At 28.9% G+C, this 21,537-nt stretch overlaps 1 protein-coding gene across 1 annotated transcript in view; it reads left to right on the forward strand.

Moving 5' to 3' along the window:
- LOC111630206 (importin-9-like) overlaps window positions 1-21,537 on the forward strand; it is a 57,981-nt gene that overhangs the window by 20,449 nt on the left and 15,995 nt on the right. The window contains exons 2-3 of the mRNA XM_023374269.1: window positions 10,442-10,590; window positions 20,075-20,276. Of these exons, the coding sequence (XP_023230037.1) occupies window positions 10,442-10,590; window positions 20,075-20,276 (351 nt within the window). The remainder of the gene's footprint in view (window positions 1-10,441; window positions 10,591-20,074; window positions 20,277-21,537) is intronic.

Consider the following 21,537-nt stretch of genomic DNA (forward strand, 5'->3'; position numbering starts at 1 on the left):
TTATTGTATACACTTGTTAAGTTTACAGTAAAGTCATAATGTATAATGGTTTTTAGAAGAGATGTTATGCAAACACTTCAAGTGCATTTTAAATGGAAAACAAATGGTTGGTGTTTAGATGTATAGTGGTAGCCCATACACAACTTTTACTTTAAGAGTAAGTAAGGAATGATATTTTGTAATGTATTTATGTCATGTATTGGTTATTGTAACTTTTTATTATTTTTTGAAAAATTAGCACTGAAGAGGGGTTGGATGAGTATACCAACCCGAAATGCATATGTCATTTTTTAGAGAATAAAAGTGAGTTCCTAACTAAAAGTTTTGCTGTGAGTCCGTCTACCAAAAACCTTTTGGATTACAGAGACGAATTATATACATTGAAATTTCTAGATAAAATTCAAATTATTAATTACTAGCAGATTTAAGAATTTTATTAATTGTTATTAAAATTAATTTTTTAATGTAATTTTAAAGGGATACGAGAAACCAGAACTATTAGGAAATGATTTCACATATTTAGAATTTGTTCGACGTCCTACAAGAAAAGATATAGGAAAGAAATTACTTTATAGAGATGCCCATATGACAGGATGGTAATGTTAGTTTTAGAGCTTATATATAAATATATGATATATTTCTTAATTTAAAAAAAAAGTCTATTTATTGTATACTTTAATATATCTTTTTAAATTTACTGATACATTTTTTGCCAGTCTGTTAAAGTTTTTTGATTTTAATTGCATTGGAAATATTTTATTCCTTCTATTTCAAAAAGTTTTACTTTGATATAACTTTTTAATATTGTTTCTTAAATGGCTGCTTAGCTGAGTCATAGTTAAATCTTCCAACTTCACTATTGCAAGCAATGTCAAGTTGTATTGAATACAGTGCTTTAAAATGAGATGACTCTGACTCATAAACATTACACAATAATGTTTATAATGAACTGGATGATGGATATACAATATATAAATCCACAAAAGCCGTTTAAAATAACAAATAACCACTTAAAGTGTTTATGTTGTATAATTTAAGTCTTTTATTTTGACTTATTGAACTTTTGTTCAATAAATAAGTTTAAAATAAAAAATCTAAAAATAGAGTATATCATTAAATTATTGAATCTAAATCCAGTTTATATAATAATTTACCAAATATTCTGTGTTATCTGAGTTTTAGATTATTTGAAGTACAGGTAACCCCCGTATAACACGGTAGTTACGTTCCAAAAAATTGCCGTGTTATGCGAATCCGTGTTATACGAAACAAAGAACTAATACGAAAAGGAGGGTTAGGTTCCAAAAATTAAAAAACATGCTATTATATTTTCATAATTAAGATAAATATCTTTATTAAAATTTTTTTAAGTGATACATATTAATATAAATTAAACAACGTTTTCTTCGTCATCACTAAAAGCACTATTAATTAACCGAGAGCATTTTCTTCTTGGCAAGTTATCCTTATCTTCTGAGCATTTTTCTGCATCATTTTTCAGATGCATGCTTTACCTTTTGCAAAAAGTATGTAATTTTAGATTGCTTGCTTCTAGTTAAAAGATCGTTATAAATTTCCTTATATGGTGCTAAGCACTTATGAAAAATAAAGCAAGTATGGAATAAGGGAAAAACATTTGGTAACATCAGAAGCAGAAGCGTCGAGATCTGGCAACATTGAAAAGTTTCGAGAAGGACCACGTGTATCGACAGAAGGCGAGAAAAGAAAATTTACATACTTAAATACTAATGGTTTACGAAAATAATATTTTTTGTGAACTATTATTACTTAAGTATGTAAAAATTTATTACATTTCTTGTTGTATGAGGATTATACCCAATTCTCGCACCATGTTAGAGTGAATCCGTGCTATAGAAGTGCCGTGTTATACGGGGGTTACCTGTATGTAAAAATTTACTGTTTTACCAGTAAATTTTTAAAATGTTACTGGTAATTTTAAATTTTGATTTAAGGTGCAAAAATTACTCCACTAGTGATTGTTTAGTTGCTGATTCATCAGTGAATTGAAAACTAAGCAATCATTAGTGTGCTTTGTTTAACTGAATTCTCTTTCTTCTGCTTTGAAAATAAACAGCTTTGTTGCATGAAAAATAGTTTGCTATAATTTTTTTAGTTGTCATGATTAAAAAGTTGCCTAGAATGCTCATATTCAAATAAATATTTTCTATTTTGTCAACTAAAATGTTACTCAACTAAGATTGCAGTTATGCTCTAGGCATTATGGGTTAAGGAACAAATTGTCAAACTGTTCAGCATAATGCTGTAGTATGATACTTTAAAAATTGTAAAGAACTGTAAAGTAACAATTTAAAAGATATATGATGTAAATTATTTTTGTGGATTAAATAAATAAATTTTGACACTTCTGTGTCTTTAATATATAAAAATATAGTTATACATAGAAGTGTACACAAATAAATATTTGGCTTCAAAGAATTATTGTCTATTTATTTTTACTGAATTTACTGGTGAAAAATATCAAATTATTGGTATATTTACCAATGCATTCCTATTTTAACTGATCATCAGTAACTCACTCCTCAGTAATGCAATCTCAAGTGTTAATTATAAAACATGATATAGAAATAGATGCAATGTGTTAAAAAGGTCTGAAAAAATAGATCTTTTGAATTGATGTAAGAATATAAATAGTTTTTAAAAACAAATTCATAAAGTCTATTTGAAAGGTTAAACAGCACTCCCAGATCAGGTCTTACATTTCACCAGCTTTTTTTTGAATAACTGATATTTTATACATTGAAGAAATATCATATTTCAAAAGTTTTAATTTTTAATAAAAGTTTTTTTCTTGACCACTTTTTCACTTTGAATAATTTTATACTTCATATTATAAAATAAACAACTTCATTTATTGAATGATATACAGGTATCTCTCATATAATACAGTAGTTAGTTTCTGAAAAAGTGCGTGTTATGCAGATTCATGCTATACAAAACAAAGGACTAATGCAAAACATGGGGTTAAGTTCCAAAAGTTAACAAAAGTATACTATTCTTTTTCATTACTAAGAGAAATATGTTTGGAAACAAATTATCAATTGCTTTAATAATTAACTACCAATCACAATTAAAAGTGCTGTATTAAGTGTTAATATTAATTTTAGTTAAATGAGGGCATTTTCCTTTTACAAAGTATTGTTGTCATCTGAGCTGTTTTTGTTGAGCTTGGTCAGAAATATCAGCAACATCTTCATTTTTTATTTTTATTATAATTTTGTATGGATGACAAAATAAAAATAATCAAAAATTTGTTCTAGACAGTTGTGTTTGTTCAGTTGAGTATGCAGTGACTTTTTTCCAGAATTTGTGTTTGAATACTGAACTGTTCAAGTTGGAAACAGTTGTAGTACTGAGATACTGCTGTATTTCATTCGTTATTTTTATGAGTGATTGCTTACATACAGTTAAAAAATGGTTTAATAACACTTATCTAAACAAGTTTAAATAAACTTTACTAAATATGTAGATTAATATGTAAAAATGACAATAACAGTCTTAGAGGCTAAAGTCTGAAAACAATGACAATGACACCTGGTTGATAAGATAGAAGAATTTTTTCCTCCCTTGTCCTAGCTATCAGTTTTCATTAAAGTAAACCTGATGAAAGGCACAAAACAAATTGAAAATTTCAATATTATAAAATTGTGCGTAAATTTGATAACACACATGATTACTTGAATAAAAAAATTATTGAATAACAGAGTCTACACTTAAAACTTGTGAAATTTTACATGGAGGATTTCACAAATCATGTTAGAGCAAAACTGGAAACAGTTTTGTATGGAGGATATCCCCAATTTTCCATCCATGTTAGAGTGAAACCATGCTGTAGAAGTGCTGTGTTGTATGAGGGATAACTGTACTTGGTAAAATTTAATTGTAGTAATTGTCAATGATCATTCATAAGTGAAAAATATAATTGAAGGGCCCACTCCAGCAATCCTTGCCATTCTTATGTTTCACTTAGATAAACTCACTGCCTGTTTTAGAATCTTATTAAACTTCGTAATTAAAATAGCAATAACTACTTTTATTCTAAAAAATTATGTAATATAACATCTATTAAAATTATTTTTGACAATTTTAGTATAACTTGATATAAGATAATTTTAATTTCTAGAAACTATTATTTTGTTTGTTAAACAGAGAGGTATCAAATGTTAGAACCCCTTTCTGCTCAAAGAACAACTAAGGTCCTACATTGTTTACAGAAGTGTGTTTACTTATTTCATGAGGGATGGCTTATATGTTTTTTACATGTTATATGGAGAAATTTATTCTGCATGTTATATAATGTTTTTCTTATTTTTATATTCATTTCTAGAACCTAAGAAGAATTTTTATATATGTTAGGCTCAAAGACTGAAATCGCTCATTGAGTGAAAAAAATGACTACAACGTGTTTTGGTCGTTTCAAAACAGCCACAAAGTGCAATTCATATCGTGGCTGTCTGTAAAAATGGCCACAATGCGTTATGGCTAACTCAAAACGACCACAAAGCAAAATTCGCATCATGGCTTTCATGATATTTGACCACTACGTGTTGTGATGATTAAGAAAAGCCATAACGCATTCTGAACATTAGCTGATGCAATTACGATACGAAGGATAGGTTTTAACTTGTCAATGGGCGCATTGCAAACACTTGCGGAGTTTGTATTGTGTTCGTTCTTGACCAGTGCTGCTGTTTCTAGGGTAATTACCCTATTCTAGAGTAATTTCAACCTGTCATAGTAATGTTTTGGGTAGTTAATTAAATATCAAACTCAGCTTCTTTTAAAAACACTTAATAAAACATTTAACACCTTCTATCGCTGAAAAAGTTTGTGTTTAAATAAAGTATTTATTTAAACACAAATGTTTTCAGCCTAATGGAATAGGCCATCCTCAGGTGAACTGGCATTCGAACTGGTTTCAGGTAGTCTTATATTTAGGGTAAATCTAGGGTAAAACTACCCTGTGTTCTGATGCTATTACTCATTGCTCCATAAGTTTTGCTGGAAAAAGTTTTAGCCTAAAACCATTCTGTTTTTCCCTACAACTGGAGGGTTTTAGTATAGGACAACAGAAGCTAAAGAAATAATGCAGATTGATGCTAGGTACAAGGGTGTACACTGTACGGTGATACTTTGGTTTTTGTTGATAATCCATCTAAAAACAGTTGGCAAAATCCAAAACCGACGATAACCAAAGTCAATGAAAACTGAGGTATTACTGTATATTACACCCAAGTAAGATTTCACTTTTCTCAACCTTCATGCCATTGAGCCATTGGCACTCTCCATATCAGATGTAAATTAATACCTCTGATAAAGCCTAAAAATCCTAAGACATTTTAGTTATTAAAATTTTCAAAAACAATGAATTAAGAATTGTTCTAATTATTATTTCACAATAATAGTACAGGGATCTGCTTCATAGAATCGTTCGTCTTATTTTTTTTTATTCCAGCTTGAGCTCGAGCTCGGAGAGTTTTCTCAATTTAAAGTAATTTTTTGCAGTTGAAATTGGTTTGATTATTTTAGTTAGGGTGCCTAATGTTGATAGGGGACGTGCAACTCCCAGAAATGTTTTAGTTGTTGTTATGAGCATTAATTTCATCAGGTCTCTATCAGTTAGGAAACAAGGAAAGTCTTCTTAATTGACTTTATGCTTGTAATGAATTTCCAATTTCTACAGTAACTTTATTAACATTCAGAACACACCCTCAACTTTATTAACACTTCGCTCAGCATCCATGTTAACATCTGGAAGTAAGCAAGGGTTTATAATGTGTCACTGTAAAAGATACTGTATTGATAAAAATGCAAATGTTTCTCGAAGAACATAAAATGCATGAATAATTAAATGTTGTTGTAAAGTAACCATGTTAAATTTCTGTATATGAAAAATAATTTTGTTACCTGCATATATAAGATGATAGAAGATAAATAAATCATAATGAAAAAAAAGTTTTATTTTCTTATCATTGCTCATTATTAGTTAACATCCAGAACATGTGGTGGCTTTTAACCATAATAAATCCATCGCACAGTGGTTTTTAACTTTAGCAGTTGATTTTTATTTTATCATGTATATTCTTATTCACCATTGGACATAACCCTTACTTTCCCAGTATTTACACAGTACCAATGTGTGATGGCAGAATTAACTGCACATTATTATATATTGGTATAATAATGGGATCTCAACCACAAGGGATCTCACTACAAGAATGAAGGAGCATGAATATATGATAAGAAAGAAGCTTTCATCCACGGCCTTAGCCACTTATTCTGGATGTGAGGGTGTACATGTCAATCTACAGAATACAAGATATTGCTACACAGGGTTTCCGATAGGGCATATCTTAAATACTTTGAGTCAATTGAAATCTGTAGGGCACTTAAGAATGAAGTAGGAATTAATTTCAAAGAAACAGACACATTATCCAAAGCATGGCATGATTTATTTGAACTCTTATAATGTTTTTCTCATATACCTCTTACTAGGTCATGCAGATACAAACTTACAAAAATGAAAATTTAAATTAAATTAGTTATTTGTTTGAAAAATTGTTTGGGAAATTATTATTTCTTAAACTTTTTTTATAAGTTATTCTGAAAATTATATTAAACTATACAGTTTTGTCCATACCATTAATGGTGAACTGCTGTAATTTGAATATTAACTTTTATTTGGTTATAGAAAGAAATTAAGTGAGGTTTTAGGGAGCATACCTATGATATTTAATGGGGGATAGCAGTTTACCACCAGCTTGGACTAGGACAAAAGACACATGTACAATAATGAACATATAGTAGTAGTGGTTTCTTAATAGTAGGGATATGTGGGAAGATTACAGAAAAAATATGTACATAGTTTTATATATTTGATTTTACCTTTATATCTATAACAAGATAGTTTACTTACCTATTCTTATACTATTGCGACAGTTATATAGTTTATCTATAGTTATAAAAGATTGCTTACTAAGTTAATATTAGTATTAAATATAATCTTGAAATTATTTAAAATATTAATTTATTCACTTGATTGAATAGGCAAAAGCCACAATCAGGCAACTTTTGCCATTGGGTTTACGAGAATCTATTAGCAAAGTACGTTCCAGCATTGCCTATGCTATTTCTGCAATTGCACATTGGGATTGGCCAGAGAATTGGCCAGAACTTTTTGATATCCTTATGCATTCCTTAACCAGCGAGGATCATAATGCTGTTCATGGAGGAATGAGAGTATTAACAGGTTTGTAAAATATTTGTTTAAAATTTATTAATTTGCTATATTACAATTAATACCTGTTGAAAAGTTTACTCTAAGAGAGATTCATGAAAAATTAAGTATTTAATAATAATCTTAATTTTCATTCTAAATGAAAAATGTTTTTAGAATGGTAATTAAGANACTTAACCTGGCTGAATACAGCAGCAACCTTCTTGGCCCCCGAAATGTTTGGTGAAGAAAATATGGCCCGCGGGCTATGATAAGTTGGACAGCACTGTTTTAAATTATAACATTCTATCCCTTGTTCTGTTTCTGAATCCATTCTATTAACCTGAAGATGGTTGCTCATAGCAATTAAAAATGCTTGTTTTCCTTCAACATTTTGTTCTATGAGCTGAATTTTTGGTTTTGTAAGTGATATTTATAATTTTTTTGAGATTATTCTGAATACTTACAAATGCATCCTGCAAACTAATTTTCTGGTCAAGAAGTTCATCATCATTTTTTTTTTTTTTTTCATTTCTGGAAGGTCTCTTATGCATGTGAGGAGATTGAAATTTTTTCTTCTTCTATTAATGGTAGAATTACTTGTAATAACTTTTATTCAGAACAAAAGAAGCAGAATAAAATTTGATTTTTCTTGGAAATAAGAAAGATTATTTCTCTTGAACATCAACTGGATAATAGCTTGCCAGACATTCAGAATTAACTCAAAAAATAGATTTAAAAAAGTTTGAAATATTGTAAATGACAGTTTTTGAATGGTATTTTAGAGTTTTTATGACTAGTAGAATAATGCAATTTAAAATTTATAAAATACCATATTAATTTGGTTTTAATTAATTTTTTATGCCATAATTAAATTATTCTTTGCTTTAATTACTTAAATCTTTACAAGATTTCATTTAACACTATAGTCTGTGCAGGAAAGAGTAGACATGAGTCAGTCTGAGCTGGAAAGGTCTATGTCAAATGAATGGAATGGAAAGGAGACATGTGAAAGATTCTGAAACAAAACAGCTGAAAGGATCTGATCTCTTTCAGCTGTTTTGTTTTTTACATTTTTAAAAAATGTTTTTATACCATCTTTATCATTAATAATTTTTATTTACAAGTTTTATTACTGTGATCCATGTGTCATCTCCAACATGTCTTCTTCCAGCTTTTTCATCTGACATAGACCCGTCCTGCTTAGACTGCTCATGTCTACTCTTGCTTTGTAGACTTTAGTATAATTAAATATTTAGGTATTAATGCAAAACAATGTATAGTAAAAAAGTTAATACAGTAAAACCTGTGAGAACAGAACTTTCCTAATATGGAAAGTTGCAAAAGCTACAGTTGTTTTAGTATTATTGTCAAATTTTTCCCACAAAAATTCTAAGGAATATGAGGGATGTAAACAAAGTTATATAGTTACATCTCCATTATTAATTCCTATTAACTGGAGCTCATCAAAGACAAATTTTAAACAATAAGTCTGTATCAATGAAGAGTATTGCTATTTTTGAATAGAGATGGGACTGTGAGACTAGTGAATGGTATCATGATAGATTTCTCTTATTAGCCAACTATGATAGAAAATTTTTGCTGTTTTTGATTTGATATTTAGTTTCAGCAAAATCTTCAGAAAATACTGTTTCCTATTTTTGTCCAAATTTACACTGTATATTATACATGTGTTCCTGGCCTAAGTTTGTTTCAGTTTGAAAACAATGGGAAGATTGCTCTGCTTTCCTGATGCATTGATATGTTTTTAAAAAGAGCATATTGTTGAAAATATTAAATACTACTTGTTAATTAAGACTAAAGTAAATGCAGAAACAGCTAGAAAGTATTGAGCTTAAATTTGAGTGAGTAAAACACCCAAGATTGTGTCTAAAATTTTACATTTTCAATGAGAAAATTCAAAGAAGTTTCACTTAGAATATATGTGATTGGTATGCATTTCTTTTTCTTTGATAGAGAGTATATACATGAATGTATATTTTACTTTGAGTTCCTTTCTATAAATATAATAAATGTTATGTTTAGATTGAAATTTAGTAAAAAAAAAAAGGGGGGGAAGTATGTTCACATTTTGAAGCCATGATCATTTTCTCATTTTCTTCCAGTCTGAAGATGAAAAATTGCTTAAACCAGAAAGCATTCCTTGTAATTCTGGCTTTTGTGGATTTTATTGTGTCTTATGGCGTTAAATTATATTTAAAGAATTAGTACTGTTTTGAAATTTTGCAAAATTATAATTTAAGAATTATCTTTCATAATTAAATTAATGATTTTAAGTTCTTAATTCTTGCCAAATTCAAATGTTTTGTTTAATGCATCAGATTGAGAAAGTCAATAGTTCAATAATGTCAATTTTGTTAATTACAGTCAACCCCCTATAAGATATAGATACGTTCCAATTTATTAGGAATCTGATTTTTTACAAGTCGTTCCAATCACAGCCCGACACGTGTCAAGTTTACGGACTATGGCTGATTGAAAGGTTTTCTTCCGTAAAATTAATTGATTCTACACTAATCCGACTCAACATTTCCAAAATACGTATATTTTTTCGTAGTTTTATAGGAATCGTAATTATAGGGGGGTCGACTGTACAATATATAAGAATTGTTTAAGAATGCATAAGAATATATATAAAACATGTAATATAATCTTATATATGTCTCTTTTACTACACAAACAAATTGAATTTCAGATGGATCTGATAAAGTAATTCTTTAGTTTTGTGGCCTTCCAGACAAACAGGTCATACCATTAAAAAGTCAAATGATGAAAGATCAGTGAAGATATTTTATCATAAAAATATTTTATAAAAGCTATATACATTTTTCAAATTTTTGACATCACAAAATTAATTTTATTCAGTAAGAGGATTGGAATTATATAAGTGATGACAAACTGATCTTTCATACATTTCCATCAATCAGTGACAGTGTTATAAATGAAAATGCAAATATTTTCAGTCTCATTCAGGGGCCAGTGCCAGGCTTCATGGCTGAAAACATTTGCATTATCATTTACAACACTCACTGCTGGAAATGTATGAAAGGTCAGTTTGTTGTAACTTGTCTGTTTAAGATTTAATTAGTTATTATAGTTAGTTCTGATTTTAAAAATAATTGTTTTAAGTTATTAAATTGTTAACTTTCACTTTATTTTTTGTAGAATTTGGTGTTCACTTGGCTGAACTCACAGTAGATCCAAATGGACTTTTACCAATCAGGCAATTGGCGTCTGTTCTCCTTAAACAGTATGTTGAGGTACATTGGTGCCAACATTCAGAAAAATTTCATTCTCCCGAAACAACAGAAGAGGTTTGTTCTACAATTTTAATTTAAACATAAATTTTTTCAATATTTTATTATAATTATATTTTAATAATGTTCTAAGAATAAAATTCTCAATAAATTTCATCTAGTAATTTAATTTTTGTTTGGTTTTTTTAAATTAATTTTAATAACTTTTATAATAATTTATATTAATAACATAAAGCATAAGTTTATTTTAATGAATGTCATAAACAATTATATGTATACTTATGCAGGTATTTTTTTATAGACATGTTCTGTCAGCTGGGTATTTTCATATAACTTTTTAAATTTTATGATTCCAAATATAAGAAATATGACAAAGCTATATAGGAAATATAGGAGAACCAAGATCATTATTTTTGAAAAAAATAGAAAGAAGCTAGATATACAATCATATACTATATACTTTGAGAGATAAATAAAAAGCAATAGGGCATTTTATAAAAACTATTTAATAATATGAAATGTGAAAAATTCACAAAAATGCTGAAGAAATAAAAATAGATTAACTATCTTTAAAATATTATTTCTAAATCAGGTTTTAAAGGGGATAATATTGTTTTTACTCTCAATACAAATGTAAGATTTAACAACAATGATACAAAAGTATTCAATATGTTTTACATTATCAATGTCAATAGTATTGAATGAGTGGAAATTTAAAGAGAGTTTCTGTTCATTATTCTTCAGTTGATATCTAGAGAGAGAGATTATAAAAATTTGAATAAGAATAGAATAAAACTACTATTGATTATCATCAATTCTTACTTATGTCAAGATTGCCTTTTTTGCTTTTTCTGCCAAGTTTAAATAGAGCTACCAACTTTCTTACAGTTAGAAACAAAGGAAGAAATTTGTATGAAATGTATATATAACTACTATGATCAAAAACTATTGGGAATGATTCATTTAAACTGCATGTGTGCAAGAGGGCACTGCTATTATTTTTTGTCATTTGATATGCCTTTCATTGACATCTAGCAGTAATCTGTATGTTATCATCTGTTTTCATTTGCAAATAAATACTTGTTTTGTGTGTAAAGAATTTTTGTGCTGGCAATTTTTCAAAATGTTGAGTATAATTAAGTAAAGAATGTGCATTAAATTGTTTTTGCAATGAAATTACTGTTACAGAAATGTTGGAAATATTGCAAAAAGCCTTTGGCAACAATTGTCTATCAAAAACAAGAATTTTTGAGTGTTATAAAATATTCAAAGAAGGCAGAGAACATGTCAAAGATAAACCATGCTTTGGTAGACGATCCATTTCAACTGATGAATAACATATTTCTCAAGTCAGAGATTTGGTGCTCAATGATTGTTGTTTAATAATTATGGACGTTATTGAATATGTTCCAGTATTATTTGAATCTTGTCAAGCAATTTTAAAAGATTATTTGGGTTTGTAATGTGTCTTTTCTTGAGTTGTTCTGAAAACATTGAATTTTTTCCAAAGATGTGTAAGTAATTGTGGAAATGCTTTCTCAAGGTGAATTGTTCTTAAATTGCATTATTATGGGTGGTGAAACATAGATCTACACTTTTTATACTCAAACAGCTCAACAATCAAGTGAATGGCACTTGAAAGGTGAAGCAAGACCACAATGACTGTCAAAGTAAGTAAAAAACTAAGGTCATGTTGACTGCTTTCTTTGATTGTCTTGGTGTTGTGCATCACACATTCCTTCTGACTGGTCGAACTGTTAACACAGAATATTATTTATGCATTTTGCATTGTTTGTGTGAAGTAATTTATAGTTGCAAAACAATCTGATTTGTGGCAAGGAAACTCATGGATTTTGCACGATAATAATATACCTGCTCATAATGTTCTTGTTCATGAATGTTTGCCAAAAATCAACAAATGTGGTTTTGGAAGCTCTGTATTCACCTGATATGACACTGTGGGACTTTTTCCAGTTTTCTTGATTAAAATTTCTGCTTTGTGGTCGCTATTTTGAGTCAATTGATGCCATAATACAAAATTTGCTGAAAGTTCTAAAGGAATTTCATGAAAACAACTTTAAAACCTATTTTGAGGATTGGAAAAAATTTTGGTATAAGTACATTGGATTTTTCGGAGTGGTTACTTTGAAGGAGATTAAATAAATTTTGATGAATAAATTCAAATCTTTCCATTTGTTGAACCATTCCCAATACTTTTTGATCATATGAGTATTTTGAAACAAATAAAAATATTAAAAAAAATTAAAAATGTGTGATCTTGAGAATTTTCTCAACAGAGGTGCTACTGCTGCATCTAGTCAGCCTGTGAAAATTGTGAGCATTTGGACAAAAATTATTTAAAGAAGTAATTTTGTTTATTTTTTCTGAAAAGAAAGAAAGTAATGTTAAAAAACATATTTATAATAAAAAAGATAATAATAATTATATTTTTATTATAATAGAAATATAATAACAAAAACTTGGTTGCCAAATATTTTTGTTGTTGTTTTTCAACATTTTCCTGTCTAAAATTCATACACAAGAATGTAATTATGCATTATATATTTGTATGAAAAATTAGTTTCCACTTTATGAGTAACTTCCAAGAAAAAAATCTCATAAAGGCAGGAACTATCTGTATCCTATATATATAAAATCATAGTGTTTTAGCAAAAAGAAAGAAAATAAATTGATAAATGATATTAATAAGCATTATAAGATTTAAATTTGCCTTGCATTATTTAGGGGTTGAAAATTTACTGACTTTTTTATTTTTAACTAGTAGCCCGGGACGCCCCCTAGTGGGCGTTCTTTACAATTTTCTATGAGGCATGGTTCCTTTGACTTTTTTGTTCCTACCAATATGCTCTACAGTTCTGTTAAAGTCCCAATGGTAAGATTTACCCTCTGAATGAAGAGGTGGCGACCCCCCCCAAACTGTAGCCCCTGTGCGAACAATAAAGGCAAAGGAACCATACCCCTACTCGCGACCCTTCGCGAGATATAAGCCCCTGAAATAATAAATTCCTATTACAAATATACTGAATTATTTATATTGTTATATTGACCAAATAATAATTTATGGGCCAAATGAATAATAATAATTCATATTGTTAATTTAAATAAGAATTAAAATTGTTAATTTGAATGTTTGAAATATGACACACGATAGGGGCGCCTCTAGTGTCCGTTATCAAACGGTTACGGGACAGACGGACACTTTGAATGGGTTATATATATAGATAGATTAAATTAGATCTCAGTTTAAATTTTTTATGTTATAAATTTGTCATTTTGATTTTTTTTTCATGTATTTTTTCTCTGACGGTCTTATGTAACCACAATATTTAATTGACTGACTTTGATAGATTTTATTTTATTTTTTACTTTCCCGGCTGTTATATTGATATATAACAGAGGGAAAGTTTGGCGATCCGGCAAAAAATGATCCCCCAGATTTTAAAATTTTTGGACTTCGGGACTTTGAAACGTCGAGAAATGCAAAAAGAGGGCATTTTTCTTGTATGTATGGATGTTAGTGTTTGTGTGTGGGGGGGCAGGATTTTGTTAATCCTATTTGAAGCTTAATAACTCCAATGCTTTTGGTAAAAAATGTCTGAAATCGTGCAAGGAGATTTGTTTATTAGGGGGATTGATGCTATTAAATTTTGATAGATACAGGTCGAGAGAGTGGGGAGATAAAGGGGATCGTGTGTATCTCCAATTGGATCGGACATAATGACGATTTTACTCGTTATTAGCATTTATAATTTTTTATAAAACCCATCCCTACCCTCAAAATTAAGCTTTTTGTTATTTTATAGTAGTTAAAAATATATAAAGTTTTTAAAATAAAATATGATAACAGATGGCGCCATCAAAATGTTACCGGGAAAGTTTAGCAACTCGTTGCTGAACTTTTTATACAGTTGAGCACAAATTGCTTTGACTAGAGAAATATATTTCCAATTTGAAATTATACGTGAAATAGTAAAAAATATTAAGAAAATAAATAACTAGTTCGATTTTTTTCATTCGCTTTATAAGACGTAAATAATGAAATAATTATTAATCCTAAAATACTTATCTTTTCTTAGTTTTATGATCTTTAAAGTTTTTCATTTTTGCTTTGGGGAACGAAAGGTTTATGACTTTTTTTATTTATTTCCTTACGACCGACAAAAGTAGCACATATGTAATCTCAAAAATTGCTTATAAAGTGCTGAAGGTGCAAAAAGTTAGATGTATCCTTGCCAGAAAGGCAGATTAAAGATTTTTCCAATATCTTTCTTTAAGATTTTTCGAACACTTTAAACGTTCTAAAAATCTTAATACTTTTTAAAAAATCTCACTAACTCTATTATTTATAAAAAAAAAGTCATTTTGAGTGGTGCAACGTTTACTAAGATATTGATTCTTTTAGTAGAATTATTATTTATTTCTGTAGTAAATGGTCTTTTTTGTTTTTGTTTTACATTTTTATACTCTTTCCGTTATGTGGGCAACTAAAAATACTTTCGCTCCAGGCCCACTGTGGCTTAGACCAGGCACCAATTACGTCACCGGGTGGTGAAGAACGGAATCTTAGGTTCTTCAGACGGTCATTAATGAATACACTTGACCTATATTTAACATTTCGTTTAAGTGTTGATGAAATGCTGACTTTGTACACTCGAACATTTGAAATTTTCTGTACTTTGATGCTTTTTTATGGTAGTTTATGCAATCGAAAAGTCAACGTTAAGCTATCAATATTTTCTCACTTATATTCAAATATTTTTCGTTTTCTACATTTCGAAAGCGGCATAAATGAATTGTGATGACAATGTCTACAAAATTTAAAAATTATTTTTATGGAGCCACGTGTCATTTTACTCGAATTCTGGTTTTTTAATACACTTAAACTACATAAAATTTTCCTCATTATCGTTATTTAGATTTTTTAAAATGATTTTCTCTTTTTTACACCGTTGGATTAAACATTCTAATTTATATTTTCTTAATTTATTCTGGATATAGAAGATATCCATATTTAGGCATACTGTTTATTTAATTTTGTACTTTAATTTTTACTTTCGAAACACATTGAAATGAGTCTATTTTATCTATTTTGCTGCTTTTTTTGTAACATCAATAAATAAGAAAAATGATTTTTTTTTAAAAAATGCTCCGTGAGAACATCAAAATGAAGGAATATGATAAGCATAGAAAAGCTGAAGATAAGGAAAAATTGGTTTTGAATAAAAGGGAAGTAAAAAAGCGAATTTTATGTTTGTATGAATAGTTTCTTGATAAAAATCATATTCTATGCATTTTTTAAAACGCTTTTATATGTTAATTTATCAGAAGCGCAGATTAATATTTAATCAATCACTTCTCCAAACACTTAAATTTTCAATTAACTTTTATCTATTCAAAGGCTCATTATTCTTTGTCTTTATTTTGCTGCGATTTATCGAATTCCCCTTTTTCATATTTCCACGGAGTATTTTTATTAATACTAAATCTTATTTTTATTTATTTATTATTTTTTTACAAACTGATCACTTCAATACTCCGTGGTCTAGTTTTCTCTGTTATTATAAACATCTTTCTATGNGACATTCCCTGAAAATAAGACCTAGCACGTTTTTCAGAGCAAAAATTAATATAAGACACTGTCTTATTTTCGGAGAAACACGGTATATACTTTTTATATCAATTGAATGCAAACAACATCCAAGACATCCCATCACTATCAATGGGAACCAGACTATCTTTTAGAACTGTAACCTATTAAAGTTCAGAGCCTGTCCATTTTTTACTGATTCCAACTCCAGTAACTCAAGAATTGCTTTTGATTCTGACCCCATAGCTCTGGTCAATACTGCCCATTATCTAGTGTGAAAAAGGTTCTGCAATTATTACAGATATTGGTAGTATTGATAAAAGATACTAATTAGGCATATCAAGTGAACAATTTGATTTTTAAGTGTTTTGGAGATAAAACCTTTAGCCTTGGTGCAGTAGATTATCTTTAGTACGTCCTTGATAAAATACAAATTTGAATCATATAATTGTAGTAACTAAAAGGTAATATGAAATATAAATCATACATACTGGTATAAAACTGAGTGCTGTATCAAATATCATATACATACTGCTGGCATTTGATCTTTTGGATAATGTATTTTTTTAAAAATTACATTTAAATAAAAATACACATTAGATATATGTTTTGTATTTTGTTATATTGGATAATTTTTAGTCTAATTTAAATATGTTTATTATACAGGTACACAACCGAATTTCTGCAACTGATGGTCCAGCATCCCTTTAATCTGGACAAAATTGCAAGAGAGAACTTGTAATTCCTGCAGTCATCAGACTAGTTTACTGGGTGGTCTCAGATGGCATTGTGTTGGGCATGCTTATTAACACTGCACTTGGTAGTAATACTGCAAATTTGTTGTATTCTTAGTTAATTTTGTTGAAATTTAAACTTAGTTATGGCTAGGAAAAATAAGTGTCAGTAGTCATATCAAACATAAACATCCAAGATATTGATCCAAGATAAAGCAGAACTGCTGAAAAAAATGGACAGTGGTGTTTCAGTGTGCAAGCTGTGTAACATATATGGTACTGACTCATCAACTGTATTTAATTTTTGCTTAATCATCTTGTTTCATTAATGTATTAATGTATAAGTAACTATATATCATTTATTTATTTAAGTTTCTAGCAGTCCTTGTGTACTTTAGACATGAAAGAAATGTAATTAGTGAGTCAAATTTGTTGATGAATTACAGATATTATTCAAGACCACAGTTGTTCCAGCAAAATGGTTAATCCAGCAAGACTTTGGAACCTAGGATACTGGAAATTCAGTGGTGTACCTGTACATAAAATTCATAGAATTCCTAACGGATTCTACAAGACACTGTCCTAAACATTAATGAAAAAATTAGTGAGAAAGCATTCTTTAATGAAAAACATAATATAATTTATTGGCATAATATAATATAAATAAAACATAATATAATATATTTTATGAAACATCATTTTAGAACTTAAAGTAAATTTTTTAATATATTTTTTTAATTCATAATTCAAATTTGTATATAACATTTAATATATACATTAGGCTCAAAGACCGAAATTGGTCATTGAGCGAAAAAAACGACCACAATGCGAATTTCGTGTTGTGGCTTTCAATGCGTAGTGGTCAAATAGACCACTACGCATTGTAGTGATTAAGAAAAGCCATAATGCGTTCTGAATGTTAGCTGATGCAACCACAATACGAAGGATTGGTTGTAACTTGTCAACAAGTGCATTGCAAACACTTGCAGAGTTTGTATTGTGTTCATTCTTGACCAGTGCTGCCATTTCTACGGTAATTACCGTTTTCTAGAGTAATTTCAACCTCTCAGAGTACTGTTTCGGATAGTCTTATATTTAGGGTAAATCTAGGGTAAAACTACTCTGTGTTCTTATGCTATTATCACTCCACAAGTTTTGCTGGAAAAAGTTTTAGCTAAAACCATTCTTTTTCCCTATAACTGGAGGGTTTTAGGATAGGACAACAGAAGCTAAAGAAATAATGCAGATTGATGCTAGGTACATGGGTGTACACTGTATAGTGATACTTTGGTTTTTGTCGATAATCTGTCCAAAAACAATCAGCGAAATCCGAAACTGACAATAACTGAAGTCAACGAAAACCGAGGTATTACTGTATTGATACACCTGAGTAGGATTTCACTTTTCTCAACCTTCATGCCATTGAGCCATTGGCACTCTCCATATGAGATGTAAATTAATACCTATGTAATGTAAATAAAGCCTAAAAATCCTAAGACATTTTAGTTATTAAAATTTTCAAAAACAGTAATAATTGTTCTGATTATTATTTCACAATAATATTACAGGGATCTGCATCATAGAATTGTCTATCTTATGTTTTTGTTTTTATTTGAGCTTGAGCTCAGAGTTTTGTCAATTTGGGTAATTTTCTGCAGTTGAAATTGGTTCGATTGTTTTAGTTAGGGTGCCTAATGTTGATAGGGGACGTGCAGCTCCCAGAAATGTTTTAGCTGTTGTTATGAGCATTAATCCATCAGGTCTCTATCAGTTAGAAAACAACGAAAGTCTTCTTGATCGACTTTATGCTCGTAATGAATTTACAATTTCTACAGTAACTTTATTAACATTCAGAACACACCCTCAACTTTATTAACACTTCGCTCAGCATCCATGTTAACATCTGGAAGTAAGCAAGGGTTTATAATGTGTCACTGTAAAAGATACTGTATTGATAAAAATGCAAATGTTTCTCGAAGAACATAAAATGCATGAATAATTAAATGTTGTTGTAAAGTAACCATGTTAAATTTCTGTATATGAAAAATAATTTTGTTACCTGCATATATAAAATGATAGAAGATAAATAAATCATAATGAAAAAAAAGTTTTATTTTCTTATCATTGCTCATTATTAGTTAACATCCAGAACATGTGGTGGCTTTTAACCATAATAAATCCATCGCACAGTGGTTTTTAACTTTAGCAGTTGATTTTTATTTTATCATGTATATTCTTATTTACCATTGGACATAACCCTTACTTTCCCAGTATTTACACAGTACCAATGTGTGATGGCAGAATTAACTGCACATTATTATATATTGGTATAATAATGGGATCTCAACCACAAGGGATCTCACTACAAGAATGAAGGAGCATGAATATATGATAAGAAAGAAGCTTTCATCCACGGCCTTAGCCACTTATTCTGGATGTGAGGGTGTACATGTCAATCTACAGAATACAAGATATTGCTACACAGGGTTTCCGATAGGGCATATCTTAAATACTTTGAGTCAATTGAAATCTGTAGGGCACTTAAGAATGAAGTAGGAATTAATTTCAAAGAAACAGACACATTATCCAAAGCATGGCATGATTTATTTGAACTCTTATAATGTTTTTCTCATATACCTCTTACTAGGTCATGCAGATACAAACTTACAAAAATGAAAATTTAAATTAAATTAGTTATTTGTTTGAAAAATTGTTTGGGAAATTATTATTTCTTAAACTTTTTTTATAAGTTATTCTGAAAATTATATTAAACTATACAGTTTTGTCCATACCATTAATGGTGAACTGCTGTAATTTGAATATTAACTTTTATTTGGTTATAGAAAGAAATTAAGTGAGGTTTTAGGGAGCATACCTATGATATTTAATGGGGGATAGCAGTTTACCACCAGCTTGGACTAGGACAAAAGACACATGTACAATAATGAACATATAGTAGTAGTGGTTTCTTAATAGTAGGGATATGTGGGAAGATTACAGAAAAAATATGTACATAGTTTTATATATTTGATTTTACCTTTATATCTATAACAAGATAGTTTACTTACCTATTCTTATACTATTGCGACAGTTATATAGTTTATCTATAGTTATAAAAGATTGCTTACTAAGTTAATATTAGTATTAAATATAATCTTGAAATTATTTAAAATATTAATTTATTCACTTGATTGAATAGGCAAAAGCCACAATCAGGCAACTTTTGCCATTGGGTTTACGAGAATCTATTAGCAAAGTACGTTCCAGCATTGCCTATGCTATTTCTGCAATTGCACATTGGGATTGGCCAGAGAATTGGCCAGAACTTTTTGATATCCTTATGCATTCCTTAACCAGCGAGGATCATAATGCTGTTCATGGAGGAATGAGAGTATTAACAGGTTTGTAAAATATTTGTTTAAAATTTATTAATTTGCTATATTACAATTAATACCTGTTGAAAAGTTTACTCTAAGAGAGATTCATGAAAAATTAAGTATTTAATAATAATCTTAATTTTCATTCTAAATGAAAAATGTTTTTAGAATGGTAATTAAGAATAATTGAAAATATAATAAAATATTTCTTTTCTATTTATTAATGAATTAAAAATGTAAAGAATACAATACTTTTTATGATAAAGGTTGCATTAATTCATCTATATCAATTAGGCATTGTTAATTCTAACATGAGCAATTATTTATTGTGACATCATCAATGTCAGGCTGCAATTTTTAATCATTTTCTTAATCTATTCAATTAAAAATATATGATCTCCTCCTCAAATTTGTAGTGTCTTAATCCTGTACATCATACTTTTCCTGATAACAAGAGTGTTATGCCAGTCATCTATCTAATGCCTTTCAGGGAAAAATTTTTAATTGAATTCACATGACTTCTGGTCTAGACTGGAAGCTCTTATGTAGTTAATTGGGGCCTTCTGTCCCTAAACTTTCCACATATTGTCTCACCTTTCATCTATATAACACCGTTCTTGAGATTAAGGAAGGACAGACTGACTACAGTGGGATTTTATAGGTCAACAATTTTTTCAAAATGCTGCCCAAAAACTTAAGTGTCTTCCTTCTGCAGCAATGTTTTTATACATCTTAGTTTCTTATAGTATAATCTAGTTAAGATAGACATAAGGTTTCTTTATCAGGAAATTATTTTTATTTCAAAATTAATATAAATAAATATGTTGCTGTTTTTAATATGTATTAAAAAATATTTGTAAAAATTATGTAAAAAGCTTTATAAACTGATTATTGTATAAAACATTTTGATACTAATTTTTTGTAAAGTGATGGAATACATGTGATGTTTATCAGTGTGTCTTCACAAACTTTATTTAGAAATACCTAAATCTGTTAAGATACAACTTTTGGAAGAACTTTAGAATAGTTATAGATGTTTGATTACATTTCTTAAATGTTAGAAATATAAAGTTGCTTTATATTTAATGTTCTTTCAGGATTAAGAAGGAGAAATGGTGCTTTTTAATATTTTTAGAGTAATTAAATGAACTATTATTTTCCAATATATAATTACTTGTTCAAGGAAAAATTTGAAATTACAGTCGACCCCCCTATAACACAGGTTCGTATAGTTTGGATTCCTATATGACGGCAAAAAAATTGCGACCATATTCGTATAAACACA

This window comes from Centruroides sculpturatus, unplaced genomic scaffold (genome assembly GCF_000671375.1).
Source record: "Centruroides sculpturatus isolate CEXI.00-Female unplaced genomic scaffold, Cexi_2.0 scaffold613, whole genome shotgun sequence".
In the NCBI taxonomy this organism is placed as follows: Eukaryota; Metazoa; Arthropoda; class Arachnida; order Scorpiones; family Buthidae; genus Centruroides; species Centruroides sculpturatus.